The following is a 14661-nucleotide window of genomic DNA, read 5'->3' as shown; positions in this document are numbered from 1 at the left end:
AGGGCTGGGGATGTTTTGCCCACAGACTACAGCGATCTGTGCTCAACATGTGTAGTTTATTTGTGTTAGAAAAGTTTTAAAAAAACATACAGTAACAGTGAAAAAAATCAAAAATGGTACAAAAGGTATAACTGAAAGCACATTAGTATAATTCCATCTCTACACAATATTTCCAGATGCGCACATTATTGCTGGTGTCTCATTTGAACACGGGATTGTCACGGTGAGGGGAAAAAATGTCGCCTTAATGAGGAGATGTGTCATTTGGCCCAAATTTCCTTCAGTCTGTTAATGTTACCACATGTTTTATGGTTGTTCCTCTGTTGATCAGCCAGATGTGGCAGAGGGCTTGTTTGCCGGGCCTGATGGTCCCGTCTCATAGTCCATCTTCTTCATGTCTTTAGTCATGATGAGAAAGGAGACTGACACAAAGCCTTGTGAATGAACTCTAGTCACTGCAACATTAAATATAAGACACAGAGTTTTTGTTTTAGTCCAGAGCCTGGAGTAACTTGTGTGATTTGATCTGTTGTGAATCTAAAGGCTCAGTCACTAGAATAAGAACTGCGATAGGAGAAACAACTATTTCAACAGCAACAAGAAGTTAATAGCACTAGACTGGACTCCTTTCGGGTTCCCTGATGTGACTTTAGCACAGCATGCTAGTTTTGGGACTAAAGAAATACAGACAAGAGCCACACACCTTCTCTGCCCTCACCCTGGGCCACCACTTTAGGATCTGTGTATTCAGGCCGTCGTCCCGTCAACCACCTGAACAGAGGAGAGGAAAAAAATTGTGAACCTTTCTATGTACGACAAACTGGCTTAAGAATATGCATTTAGCTTGAGATAAACTCAGTTTTCTCAGTCTACTCTGGAAGGCTTTTTAAGGCAAGTTAACCATAACTTGATACTTTGATACAAGTGGCTAAAACAAGAGGAAGAAAAGCCCTTAAAAAATGTGCTGCTGCTGTTTTATTTCAGTTACACTGTCAGGACAACAAATGACATAACTTTGGCATGCCACCAAAGTTATGCGACCTTAGGTTGTCAGGAGATAATGTGGGAATACCTTTGTTTGTGTTTTTCCGCATACTGATCACAGAAGCAGGAAAAACAATGTTAATTATTCTCACCATACAGGTAATAAGAGCCTATCTTTAGCTCAGGTGTTGCGCAGTTTGTACTGCTCTGAGATTATAAGCCACCCGAGCTGCTGGCAGAGAGATGAGAAGACCGCACACATCTCACCCTGTGAACTTCTGAAGTCTCCATGTGGGCTCAGGAACAAACATGGGAATGGTTTTCGTATGCCTGAAGAATAAAAATAAGGTTATTTTCTGTTTCACGCTCTTCCTGCTGAAAGAAGCAGGTGGTGTCTACATGCTGACATGGCTCAAAGGTGAGCACGAGTCATTTGAAAATGGTACTTGTGTAGGGCAACCCACCCCCCAAAAAAACCTAATAAGTAAATGAAAGCAGTACTGACTGTCCTGGTGTGAAGGGGATGTGTGTTGCTCCGTAGCCTCTGACCACATCGTTGCCAAAAACATCTGGACCATAAACACTCACCACAAGCTGAGGCCCTGGAAAATGAACCCATTAATTAATACATAAATTCTCTGTCTACAATAAGTTTTAGATATTACTTCTATTTCTATTTTCAGAGCAGATCATCTGCCTCAATCTCACCTAACATTTTCCTCTGTGGTCTTCCGCTTTTCCTCCTGCCTAACAGCTCCATATTCAGCATCCTTTGTCCAACATTTCCACTTTCCCTCCCTCCATGCCAAACTCTGTCTCCAAACTGCTCAACCTGAGTGGTCCCTCTAATATGTTAATTTCCAGTCCCGTACATCCTGATCACTCCCAGACTCCAAACCATACATCATAACAGATCACACCACCATCCTTTAAACCTTCCCTTTCACTCATGCTGCTATCCTTCTTTCACAAATCGCCCCTGACACTTGTCTCCACCCAGCCTGCACTCTCTTTTTCACCTCTCTTGTGCACTTTGGACGGTTGACTCTCACATACTTGGTTGGCTGTCTGTCAGTACTACAATTCATCTCTTGTCACTCTATCATATACTTTCTCTTGATCTGCAAAGACAGTGCAACTAATTTGCCCTTCTCCTTCTAAAGGATCTAATATTTTTGTCAACAGAGGGCAACTGTTTGCAATTAACCACGTGTTTTTGAGTGTGTTTGTGTAATGCTCACATCCAGATGGATTTGTGCTCTTAAATGTTGTTGCCAGTGGGAAGTTCCATATCAACCTGTGCGAAGCTTGGCTGCTTTTACTAGCAATTTGCGTGATACCTTCCTCCAACCCCTATAGGACGAAAACAAACAAACACACGAAATTTCAGTAGGGGCTGGACTTTAACCATTTGTTATTTAGTAAAGACTTCATGACCCCTTTTCAGGCTAATTGTTCCTTTACTATATATAAAACTGTAATTTTATATTGAATCTCGAGATGCAGAAAAGGACTTGACAGCTACTCACCGTGGTGGGAGCCCAGTCGTGGCCGTAGACAAAACAATATTTGCAGTACAAGTTGTCATACTCTGGAAACTGAAATACAACAAAGATAATATCAGCTTTACACCTGTACACAAGGGTAAACTAACTGAGAAATGAGACGAATCCATGGCACAAGTTACCTCAAAGGGTGCTAATGCTAGCTGAACAATCAGCTGCTAGGCTAGGCTAAAACACAGAAAGCCCACTCACGTTCGCTCCCTCAATATGTCCGTTCACCGTAAGAAGAAACACGGATGGGTTGCTTGCAGCCATTACGGCTTTAGTTAGTAAACCAGAAGCTGAATGCGTTTCTCTTTCATGAAAGATTCAATCCGCTGCAGAAGAATCCTGCTGCTGATCATTCCGTTGCTAGGGCGACGCTTTTCCTCCTCTCTACGGAAACCTGCTACATCCAAACTGAACGGTCGCGTAAACGCGATAAGGAAATGTTAACACTGTCCACAAGATGACGCCACTGTACCAAACACCGAGTAACAGGAGAGCATCCTGTAGCTTTATATAAACAGTGAACACTATCAGGCTGAGGAGACGGTAATGCGCGTGGTCACATAGTGTACTAAGTGGGGCCACGAATCACAACATATGATCAAGAAGCAGAGGAAGTGTGGAATGGAGGAGCACAGCATTACCACATTAGTGTTCAGTGGCTTCGATTTATGGCTAGGATTTATTACCATGTCCATTCTTGGGAACAGAAGATGGCAGAACTTAATATGTTGGTTGTCAGCCATTGTTTAAAAACCAGTGAGGAAGAGGAGAAGCCTTCCAGCACATAGGGAAAGTAGAGGATAGTGGGAGCAGTTGTAATACACTTCTGCATAAACTCTCAGGGACAAAACTGATTTTGATGTAAAAACTTTCTGGATCTGCACTATTTTTTTTCTTCTACTGTTTAAAATTTACATGACAGTGAATTTGAACTTGCATCAATTTAAGCTTACAAACTTACTTGTTTTTAATTTACATCAGTTTTAAAGATAATCTTGAACAATCATGTAGATGCTACTAGATAGAATATAAGATTGTAACGCTGATGTCGGGGTTAATGTCAACATTTAGGACTGCAGGCGCCTTGCTTCTCTGTGTTGATGACTGACTTTACTGTTAAAGATGACATATTGCAATAATTCTACATTTAAAATGACTTCCTAAAATAAAAAATACATCTTTTTGTTTAAAATAGTGCTTACATGTTGACAGAAGGTGTCAGTTTGAAGGTATAATAGCAAATCTTGCATTATTCTCTTAAAATCTCTTATGTCATATGGTAATATCTTAAAAAAAATCAGTCAGTATCTGTTGTCTATATTGATGTAAGTTACCTTAAAAACAGTTTTAAATTGTAACTTATACTCAGTTCATAGGATTATGTTATAGTTACCTCTAGAATAGTTAGGCTTTCTGGGAAAATGCCTTCAATCCACAGACTAACCTAAACATACCTCCAAGAGCTAAACCTTTCTATGTACGTTTTTAGATTTGAGATATAGTGTTATTTGCTTCATTTTTACAGTCTTGCCATCATAAGTGAAAATGTACAAATTGTACTATTAGTGCACATATGTAGTGCTTAATAAATGTATTAGACTATATGTCATAAAAAGAAGAAAACACAAATCGTTTAGAAATCTGTCAAAAACTTGTTTCTAAAATAAAAATTGCATTATTATTTATTAGGTAATTAACAGACTGGATTCATATTTTTCCACCGGACTTCTCTGAGGTGTCAGAATTGATGAATAAATCAAGCATAAGATTCAAGCACTGAACCGATTTTTCTGTTCAGAAATGCAAGTAAATAACTGTAATTTGGTGCTTTAATTAAAAAAGATTAACATGATTTATTTTTTTTTCAGCTTTTTTATAGAACAGTTCATTTGAAAGTTCATGGATACAAGAATAATTATATTTTAACATTAAAAATGTCATTTTGATTAAAGAGCTTGCACAGACTGGTGGATTAACCATCGCAGAAACAGAAGAAATTATTTTGGCAATTCAGGACAGCATAAAACTTACACTGGGTGGTGTTCTAGTAATTTATGAAGTACTGTATATGTTCCTTTTCTTAAAAATGACTAGTGTGCTTGAAGTAGTCTTTGAATTATGAGGGAAAATGTAAAAAGTTACAATTACCCCCAGTCTCCCCTGATGCTTTCTCTCTAAGGATATTCGAAAGGGTGCATTTTCACAAATATTATGATATTTTCCTAAATCTAACCACATAGTTTAATTGCCTCAACAGCACCAGAAAAGTGAAAATTATATAGAAATATTAAACTACATGGCAGAAAGCTTTTCTGGGAGAAAACCCTGAGAGCAAACCACGTACGATCAAACTACACCGAGGACCTGGTTGTTGCATGGCTGGGAGCTTTAAATGAAACCCAACGAGTCCCATTTCCAAATGTCAGGTCTGCCCTTCCATTAATCAAAGTGCATGACAACGACAAGCATACACTGTATAAACAGCATGTATGTGATGAACACATTGGTAACCCTAAGTGCACGAACATCGTGTTCTTTGTCAAGCGAATGGCACTCTTGTTTCTGCAAACAAAGATGGAAATGTGCAATTGTGGTTTGCCTCGCATTCAAATGCATTATATGGCAAACACACATAAACAGAGTGCAGTGTTTCCACTATGTTCAACTGCGTAATGTTCAAATATGAAACAAATATAAGAGGGAAGTAGTATTTAGTTAAATTAAGTGGAAATGTGCTCAGCACTTTACCAAATTAACATTAAATTGTACAACATTATGGTAACAGCTGGGTTTGTAATGCAGTTCCACTGAGTTTATTCAGATGCTACTACTTTTAATTGGAAAACATCATCCACTATATTTTCTCTGTTTGCAACATGCTGCCACATTTTCAGTCAGGAGGATGTGCATTCATGTTCACGTTAAGAAGGTACAACGTTTTGCTTGAGACATAATACAAATCTGCTCCTTTAAAGATCTTAAAATGAGATACATACACCCTCAGATGAACTAAAAACAGGACAGAAACCAGCATGTTACCGCTTATTTAACAAATATTCCATATGAATCAAGTAGTTAAGTAGCAGCCAATCAAATGCACTTGATTAACTCATCATCAGCAAGTGTGATGTGATGACTTGTGCTTGTTTTGCACCACAGGACCTGGGCACTTTGCATTCATTTTGTCCACCATGAAAAAAATGTTTTCTCGGGTTAAATGTGAAGACCATCTGTCTGACGGCTAAAGCTTGGCCCAAATTGGGTCATGAAACAAGACAATGATCCCAAACACAACACCAAATCTAGTGCAGAATCGCTGAAAAGGAAAGGAATCAAGGAGCTGCAATGGTCCAGTCAAAGTCCAGGCCTCAAACTGATTGAAATGCTATGTTGGGACTTTCAGAGAGCTGTGCATTAGTGAATACCCGCAAACCTCAATGAACGAATGTAAGGAAGATTACCGATTACTACAAGCTACTAAATCAATCAACAAAAATCATCAAAGATGTTGTTTGGGCCAGACAACACACCTGACATCTGCCCTTAATATGGTCGGGTTAGCTGAGTTGTGGCGGTCAAATCTGGGCCATACAGTCATTGCTATCTGTGGTAACCTACAATGATTGATGGGAACTGCAACTTTTAGGGGTTAAGAGAAACCAAAAGAGCAAAAGGCACATTAACAGAATATTCATATTCACCTGAACAAAATCCAGAACTTGACAAGATCACTGGATTGTCTCAGTTGCAGAAAGAACAAAGACTCCAAACACGTTTGGCGAGTCACTTCAAGAATATACCTGATGGATAGAAGTTTGTAAAGGTTAAGTTAAGATACAATATTACTGTCTAGCTGAAGTCCCATCTCAATGTGGAGCTAATTGCTGTAAGAACATAACTGGTAATATAGGGCAGCTGGGCTAAATATGTATGAAACTGTTTCACGATGAACCACACTGTAACTGCGCATTTCTTTTTAACTAACAGCTGAAACTGCATCAAACAAAGCCTCCCAGGTGCAGCTGCACCTTATAATCTGGGCTTGCCCACCAACCCTTACCAAATTAGAACATGGCAAGTGTTTTAAGGGGACTAAGTCTGCAGTGTGAAAATATTTTGCGATCATGCAAAAAGAAAACTGCTGCAAAAGGGAGTAACGCTTCGAATCCACCAGAGACTACTTTGTAGCAAATCTAAGGTAAGTCTGATTTATAGTTTTTCTCCTGCTCTGTTGTTTCTCTGTAGCCTCGATGCACTCTTTGCACTCTTTCCACATTACAATATGTCCTGTGGTTTAGCCACTCAACCGGTTTTGTTCATCGAAAATCCAGCAGTTCTCAAACTGCTTTTGAAAATGTTCAAAAGGAAGAAACACTGTAGTCCATCCCATAGATGGAAACACATACAGAAGATCAACCGATTGCGTGTTTGAGAATGGAAAACTAGGCATTCAGCAGCGAAACCCTGTAATATTAGTGGTCCTATGTCCTCATCCACGGTGACACAGACAGTGGTAAAAGACAGGCTGCTCATTCGCCCACTTCAAAATAATACTCAAGACCTCACTGCAGCCATTCCTTTTTACATTTCAAAGGACTGGATGCCATTTCAAATTGTCCAAAGGTCTGGCTTTGTGAAGGTGATGAAGGTTGCCATGCCTCCCTACAAAGTGCCATCACAAACATTATTTTTCAAGACTGAAATCCCAACCTGTACAAGCAGATTAAAGCTGCTGCTACATAAAATAAAACTTCAGTTCAAGGTACATGCTTTGCAGCAAGTGCGGGGCTGATCTACCACAAAATCAAACTTTTCAGTCTCTGTTACCTCAGAACAAGCTGGCATCAACCCTGGAAACACTGTTTCCACAATATTAGATGAGTTTTGTTTCTCTGGGTTTTTTCAGTATGCTAGAAAAATACCTGAGCTGCATAACAACAGAGAACGCCAAAATATGTCTGAGGCTTTCAAGGTGTCTTTAGATCTGTGACTTGTGGCGTTTTGGCCGTTACTTGAACCTTGCTTTTAGCTGAAAATACTTGATGCTTCCAGTTATTTAGTCAACGGCTTCTTCTAGCTGGAAAAGGAGCATAGAATGCAAAACAAAATACAGATAGAGTGACCCAGTAGGGATCCACACATAAGCAGCTGTACATATTTGATGCCTAAAGGTTTTCTTCTGCGCTTTCTTAACTTATAAATATGACAAATGGCAGTTGCTTAGGGTGGAAAAAAGAAGGAAAAAAAAGCTATTGAGCGATTGTTGGGGGAAGTTGGTATGTTTGAACTATTTGATCCAATAATTTTATAAGAACTACAAGACAAAGATTTTTTTTTAACTCATTTTACTCAAAGTTCGGCATTTAACATGTTGATTTATGCAAAGTGGATACAAAGTTGCCTTTTAATTGCAAGTTAATTTTTCTATATTTCAAATTTTTACCTCTTACAAGGTAATGTGTTGATACTCTTTGTTCCTATTATGCATTTATTATAATCATTATTTTTATTATTTTAATAAAAGTCCATGTTGTCTGGTGGCTTTTGCAATCAACACAACACATTTATAAGTTTCTTTTTTCAAAACTGCCCTTAAAGAACAAATTTATTTCTATTTGCTAAACAGAACAATACTTGATTCACATTTTTTTACATTTTAAATCCAGTTATGACATCAGTTCAGTTCAACCAAATCACAACAACAGGCAAATTTAGTTTTTATGGCCGATGGTTGGGTTTTTTTGTTTGTTTGTTTTTGTAACGGTATAAACAGTGACAGGTGATGGATTGGCCAGAGGCTGGCAGTGTGTAAAAATAACTGGTGGTGGCTATGGGGGAGCTTCCAGAGGCCAGCAGGTGGATGAGGGAAGGGGAGGCAGGAGGAGGAGAGACCCGAGGCGGCCGCCGGTCCGAGTGTCAGGTGAACTGAACTTCAGGTAAGAAGTTATGACCTGCAGTCTATCTGGGTCAGATATAAACCAAGTTTAGGTGGAGTTTATTTTCGTTGTGCTGACTTTTTACAGTCAGTTACAATAACTCGTACTGCGCACTAGCTAGCATGACGGAGTTTTTATACAGCTGGGTGGGTGCTATGATGTTACTGATAGTGAACTTTATTTTATTCATGAGGTTAGTTAGTAGAGTTTCCAACCGTCCTGTAAAAATGAAATCGTCCCCTATTCAGAGAAAACATTACGCGTTTCGTATTGAGCTGAAAAGGAACACAGTTTGTCCCGGACTTCAGCTAGAGTGAAAAAAAAGACACAAAGCTGGAGTTATTCTGTGTCTTTGCTGCACAGCTGCCTCGTCTTCTCTCATTCTTTCTCCTCTTTCTACTTCAATCATGAAACTGATCAATGGTCAACTGATTGGTTTTTCTCTCTTGTTTGTTTATCGCCCACTTTGCGCCAAAACAAGGAAACCGGCGGATGTCGCGCTAAACAACAGCAGCACGTTTAAGCTTGATCAGCTGTTGTTAGAATTTATTTAATATTAATTTCTAGTATCAGCTGATGTTTGCTGGAGTCACAGCTGTAAAAGCTGCTGGTCATGATATGGTTTGGTTATCTGGTGAGAGGGAAACATGAAGATGAAACCAGGAGATGTCCTCACTGAATCATCAGAGCTGAACAGGTGATGGAGAAACAGGTTTACCTTTTAGGTGACATGAATGAGTTGAAGGGAAGTTATGAACTGTTTCTGAGAGACAAATAACCCCAGGATCCTTTTTTACGTAGCTGACAGCTGGTAACTGTGCAGGGGCGGGTCTAGCAAAGTGTTGCCAGGGGGCCAGGTAGGGCATTAACAGGGAAAGGGGGGCACAAAGAAATACTTTCTTATTTTCATTTAAAATGTCTGGCTGTTATTAAATAATTATCAGAAGCTTACAACCAAAGTTTTCATCTGATGTAAAATGTATAGACATCATACATATACCAACAAGACTGTACATCACTGTCACAACAGCATTTGTTTTCATTCAAAGACTTTATGGTTTTTCCTATAATACTTGGTGGGCCGGTCTCTGCGTGCGTGTTCATGGAGCTGCATTTTCACCTGCTGGACATCACTACCTGACAAGTTTAACTGTCTTCAGAACATTGCAGAGGCCTTGGTGACAGTGTGGAGCTCTGCACACACGAAGAGTGTCCTCAGGTATCCGTGTGAATGCTGGACACTCGGAGACAAGAGATCACATTAACATGTGTATCTCTGTATTAACAAATATGTCACGTTGGCCCAGTTTATTTTTCTTATCATTGTTATGAGGAGACCATAAATAGCATTTGCATTTTCTGTTGTACAGTTCATTTGCTGTTATGGAGTTCTTGTTATGGATAAAAAGTCTTTTTTGTTTCAGAGTAGCTGATAACTATTCGCTGATAGCTGCCAACATTTGCAAACAAATATAATTCTATAAAGTTGTTCTATATAGTGTGTAACTGTTAATATAGAGCGTTATTAAATTTATTGCTAATGCAATCATATGGCACATCTTCTGAGGAAATTTTAGATGGCGCTCATCATCAGAAAGGTTGCCTACCCCTGTTCTACAATAATGTAGAAAAAACAGATAAAATCCCAACAATCATACGAGCAAGCGCCTTGGCAACAGTGGGAAGGAAAAACTCCTTTACAATGGGAAGAAACCTCCAGCAGACCCAGGACCAGGGAGGTGCAGCCATCTGCCTGACCGGTTGGCAGTGAATGAAGGAAGACCGGACAAAGACATGCAGTGAGATTAATAATAACTAATGATTAAATGTCAATCCTAAATCACTGACCATTTAGCCATTCATAGAACTAGCTACATTAAGAGTAGACTACTTAACTCGTTACTTAATAGAGAGCTTTTTAAAGAACTTAGAAAGTGGAGAATATCCATATCTGCCAGGTTTCATGAAACAAAAAGTGCAATTTAAAATTGCCCCGCTATTATCAGCATGATTTATTCCTTTAGTGCTGTTCAGAGTCAAAGATGGCCCCTCGTGTCTTTCTCGAGAGATGAAACATTATTATTACTCCAGAAGAATTAAGCTCTGTGTTATTACAGAGAAGGCTTTGACACTAATTTATTTTGAAGCCACTGCGTTAACATTTATTATTCATAACACATTTATAATTTAGCAGTATCTAAATGATGAAGAAGTCAAATTTTCCAGACTTTTCAAACCCTACACCTTGAATTCACCGCAATGACGGTGGGGTTGGGTTCAGTGGGATGTATCCTGAAACGCTATCAGAAAGGACTTTGGCCTCAGAATGGTGAATAGGGCAATAATTAGGCTACATAGTTATTAGCTGCTTTTGTTCACATAATTAGCCATATTTTAGTTTCAGCGTAGAAAATCAGCTGTTTCTATCCACATTTTTTTCTCTCTGTCTGATAGGCGTCTGTGTATTCTGCTGTCAGATAGTCTGACTGAATGCTGAATGCTGTCTCCATTCTATTTGTTCCACTTCAACACCATCATCCCCCCTACAATGGAAACCTCCTTTCCTCTCACCTACTGCATCCCACATCTCCCGAACCATTCCCTCAATTGATGAAGCTCAACAATGAAGCAGCTGGCAAACATTTCTCCCTTTTACTTCCAAACCCCATGCATCACTTCTCATCTTTATCCCAGCATCTCCCTAAACCTCCTTCCCATCCTCCCACCACCTCACTGTCCCTCCTTCCTCTCCTCCTGCTACATTTTGTCTCTATTTGTTTCTCCACCTTCCATATTCCTTCTCTAATATTCATCATTTCCCCATTGCTTTTAACCTCCGCCTACCTCCATGTCCCCAGCAGCTTTCCTGTTTTCCTCTCTCCTCATCTGAACCAGTTACATTCTTATTCTTTCTCTCCTCAGTCATCCTTCTTCCTGCCAACTGCCTGATTTAGAGGCAGACAGCTTTATGACTAACAGCCCATTTAAAGCTGCAGCCAGTTCGAAGGGGTCAGCTGGCCTGTATGGGATTTCATTTTCCCCCCTTTTACCTAAAAACTGGATAAACTGTAAAAACTGGAGTGCTGTACACAATGCCAATGTTCATATTTTGAAATATAACCTCTATATACCATCACACACCATTCATCTTGTCACTTAATAGTTGCTTGGAAATGCCTATTGCTTACATTGGAAAAACACACATTTCATTGGATACAGTGGCAAATATTTTTATTTATTTTTTGTTGCTTTTTGGTCTAACAATGATCTCATGCCTGGAGGCAGTCTCTGGGAAAATGTCTGGATGAAGTGCCCTTCACAGATGAGTGTGAGCTATCCGGGACAAGGGGGTGCGGAAAATAGAAACAAATGGAGAGAGCAAAAGAATGAGAGGAAAAAGAGGGTTACGCCATATTTCAGACTTCCTCGTATAAACACGCACTGTCTCTAACAAGCTGTCACAAAACATTACTTATGACAAGCAAACAACAGGAGCGAGACATGCAGATAGAGTTCAGTATCTCAAGCTGTGACTAATGGTTTATGACCACTGGTGAAGCTCATAGGAGGAGACCTTCACACTTAACCTGCTGCTGAAGTGTATGCAGGGCTGAGCAGCTGTGTGTGTGGTGGGGGGGGGGCAGCCACAGAGAAAGTGACATAACCAGGAAGTAAAAGAGAGAGAGAGAGGTGAATAAGCAAAGTGGACAGGAAGGGGGGGGGGCAGAAATAATGTTGATGGAAATGGAGAATAATAAATAGAGAAGAGAGGGAGAAAAGAAATTGAAAAGGGGCTGGGGAAGTGTGAGAAACAGCCTGCTGAGAAAATATTGAAAGAATGAGAAATGATTAGCAAATTGGCAGGTTAAAAAAATCTGAATAATAATAAAAGCACTGCTCAGCTATGGTTCCCAAATCCGGGTGTTTTCACTGTATGCCTAATAACAGCTGTTCTGGACTGTGTGGGTGTGTACATACAGCTTGACATCTTTTTCAGCTTTGCTGCGCCTGCTGCGCTGAGACCGCTTACACCTTTATCACTTTTACAGGTCGTTTTCATGGTAAATGTTTCTATTCGTCATTGTAGGAGAAGCGCAGTGTTGCTAATAACATTAAGTGTGGCTCTCCGCCCTCGCGAGCCAGCACGCGCGGCATCAGGACCCTGAAAACAAAGCGGTGAAATGGAATTCAGCCATCTTCAAATGTAATATTTATACCCATGCTTTTTACTGTGACATTTCAAAATATCTTTTGAGAAAAGGCTTACTGCATTCTTAATAGAAGTTGCCCTTCAGAGAGCTCATACAACCTCAAGAAGAGCCCTGCTCATTTTTAAAAAGACCCTATTAAGCTGATTTTGATCCCATCTTTTTTTGTAGGGATCTACTATAGAATGGTTCATTTTCATGTTCTAAAACCAAATAGTTTTCTTGTATTACACATTTCAGCAATCCTTTTCACGCTGCTTTTAGCTGCTAGCTAAAACTCCTATTGGTAAGTCTACTTATATTCTTCTAGCTTTCTCTCTAAGTGGTCATTTTACATGTTAATGCTTCAAAATCACAGCAAATCTATTATATTCAAGTTAAATGAATGATGATTTTTCTAGAATATGTTTATGTAATAATATTGTTTGTAATGTAAAATAGCTTCAAAGTGGTAGCTGGTTTGCGCTGTTTACTTTTAAACTGCTGCTTTTTTTTGGTCACTTTTTAATCCTTGTTCTGTGTGACAAAGGTTAACAGGGAAATATTTAGAAACGTGTGAGTAGCAACAGCTAAAATGAAATTTTTCTGCATAACTTTATCAGTATCTTTCATTTTGGAGGAATTTTGGCCCTTTATTCTTCACAATGACATTCATTTGCGCACAATTCTCTTCAGGTTCAGCCACAGCATTTCAAACAGGCTTATCTGTTGATTGGACCATTGCATCTTGATTATTTTTTTCTTTTTCAGTTATTTTATCCATGTTGTAGATTTGCTGTCATGCTTGAGATTGTTGTACTGTTGTATGGCCCAATTTGGGCCAAGCTTTAGCTGTCAGACAGATGGTCCCACATTTAACTCTACGTAGAATACTTTGGTACACAGAGAAGTTCAAGGTCGATAGAATTACTAGAAGGTGCTCATTTCCTGTGGCTGCAAAGCAACCCCATACCATCACACCTGCACCACCGCACTTGACAGTTGGTGTGAGGTGTGTGTGCCATTTTAATTTGTACTGTCATAAACTTTAACATTATCATGCTAACTGGGGCCTATAGAGTTGCTTTAGAGCTCTTGATCTTTTTGGGGTTTTTTTTATAGTTTGTCCGAGTTTTGCTTGGTTTTCTGGGATACCTAGTCCTTTTTTGGCTCAAAAGATCACGACATTGTGTTGATGGACAGATTAATTTGTAGTAAAACCAAGAATGTTCATAATAGCGTCTCCGCTGCCAGAGAAACATCCATAGTTTTCATCCCTAGAAGTTGAGTCACTGGCTAAAATAAGCTGTCTTCATGCCGTCCTAACAAGACAGATTGTGTTATATTATCCCTATTTTCACTAGATGTCCATTAATTCATAAAGTAGCTTTTTATGAAGACAGCTACCTGTGCAATACCTAATATATCCTACCTGTCCAAAAAAAGAGAAGAAAAAACACTCCAAACTGTCAGCTGTAGTCCTTCACATTCGGTTTAATGAGATGTTTCTGTATCTGTCTTCTCCTCAGTCGAGCTTCTCCAGCTCGTTCTCTGTTACTGGCTAAACTATCTGCAGTTTCTTGTCTGCGTCATCTTCTTGTCTGCCTAACCTGGACTGCTTTATAGGGTAGCTGAATTTTACAGTTTGGCGTGCTCGTGTGTTTGTGCATGTGTGGGGCAACCCAGATAGCAAAGACTATTTTTCCCAAATGTGGCCCACATCTTCTGTTTTTTTTTTTTTTTTTACTTGGGTTGAGTGTAGCTGCCACTACCCACCCACAGGTCTACCATATACGGGCTAAATGTCATTCAGACTACATCTGGCCTAGCCAGCACCTGCTGTAACCCATTTCAACCCCATCTCGTCAGTTTTTTAGCCACACCGGCTCACCATAATTGATAGCAAGCGTAACTTCGGACTACACCAGGCCCATACGACATTAGCTGATGCCTTCACTGGTGCCAAAAGTAGCCCAGATTAGGCCCTAATGAATCTTC

General features: G+C 39.6%; 1 protein-coding gene across 1 annotated transcript; it reads right to left on the bottom strand.

The window, feature by feature from the left end:
- Positions 1 to 37: 37 nt before the first annotated feature.
- b9d1 (B9 protein domain 1) lies at positions 38 to 2931 on the bottom strand. Its single transcript, XM_085403495.1, has 7 exons — positions 2742 to 2931; positions 2514 to 2582; positions 2226 to 2337; positions 1490 to 1586; positions 1252 to 1314; positions 704 to 771; positions 38 to 455 (listed from the first exon to the last, which is right to left on the bottom strand). Exons 1-7 carry the CDS (start codon positions 2802 to 2804, stop codon positions 328 to 330), a joined length of 600 nt encoding a protein of 199 aa, XP_085259621.1. The 5' UTR covers positions 2805 to 2931; the 3' UTR covers positions 38 to 327.
- Positions 2932 to 14661: the final 11730 nt, after the last annotated feature.

This window comes from Rhamphochromis longiceps, linkage group LG4 (genome assembly GCF_057381845.1).
Source record: "Rhamphochromis longiceps isolate RC_006_pf linkage group LG4, R_longiceps_female_GT1.1, whole genome shotgun sequence".
NCBI lineage: Eukaryota > Metazoa > Chordata > Actinopteri > Cichliformes > Cichlidae > Rhamphochromis > Rhamphochromis longiceps.
This window is presented reverse-complemented; position numbering and strand designations above follow the sequence as displayed.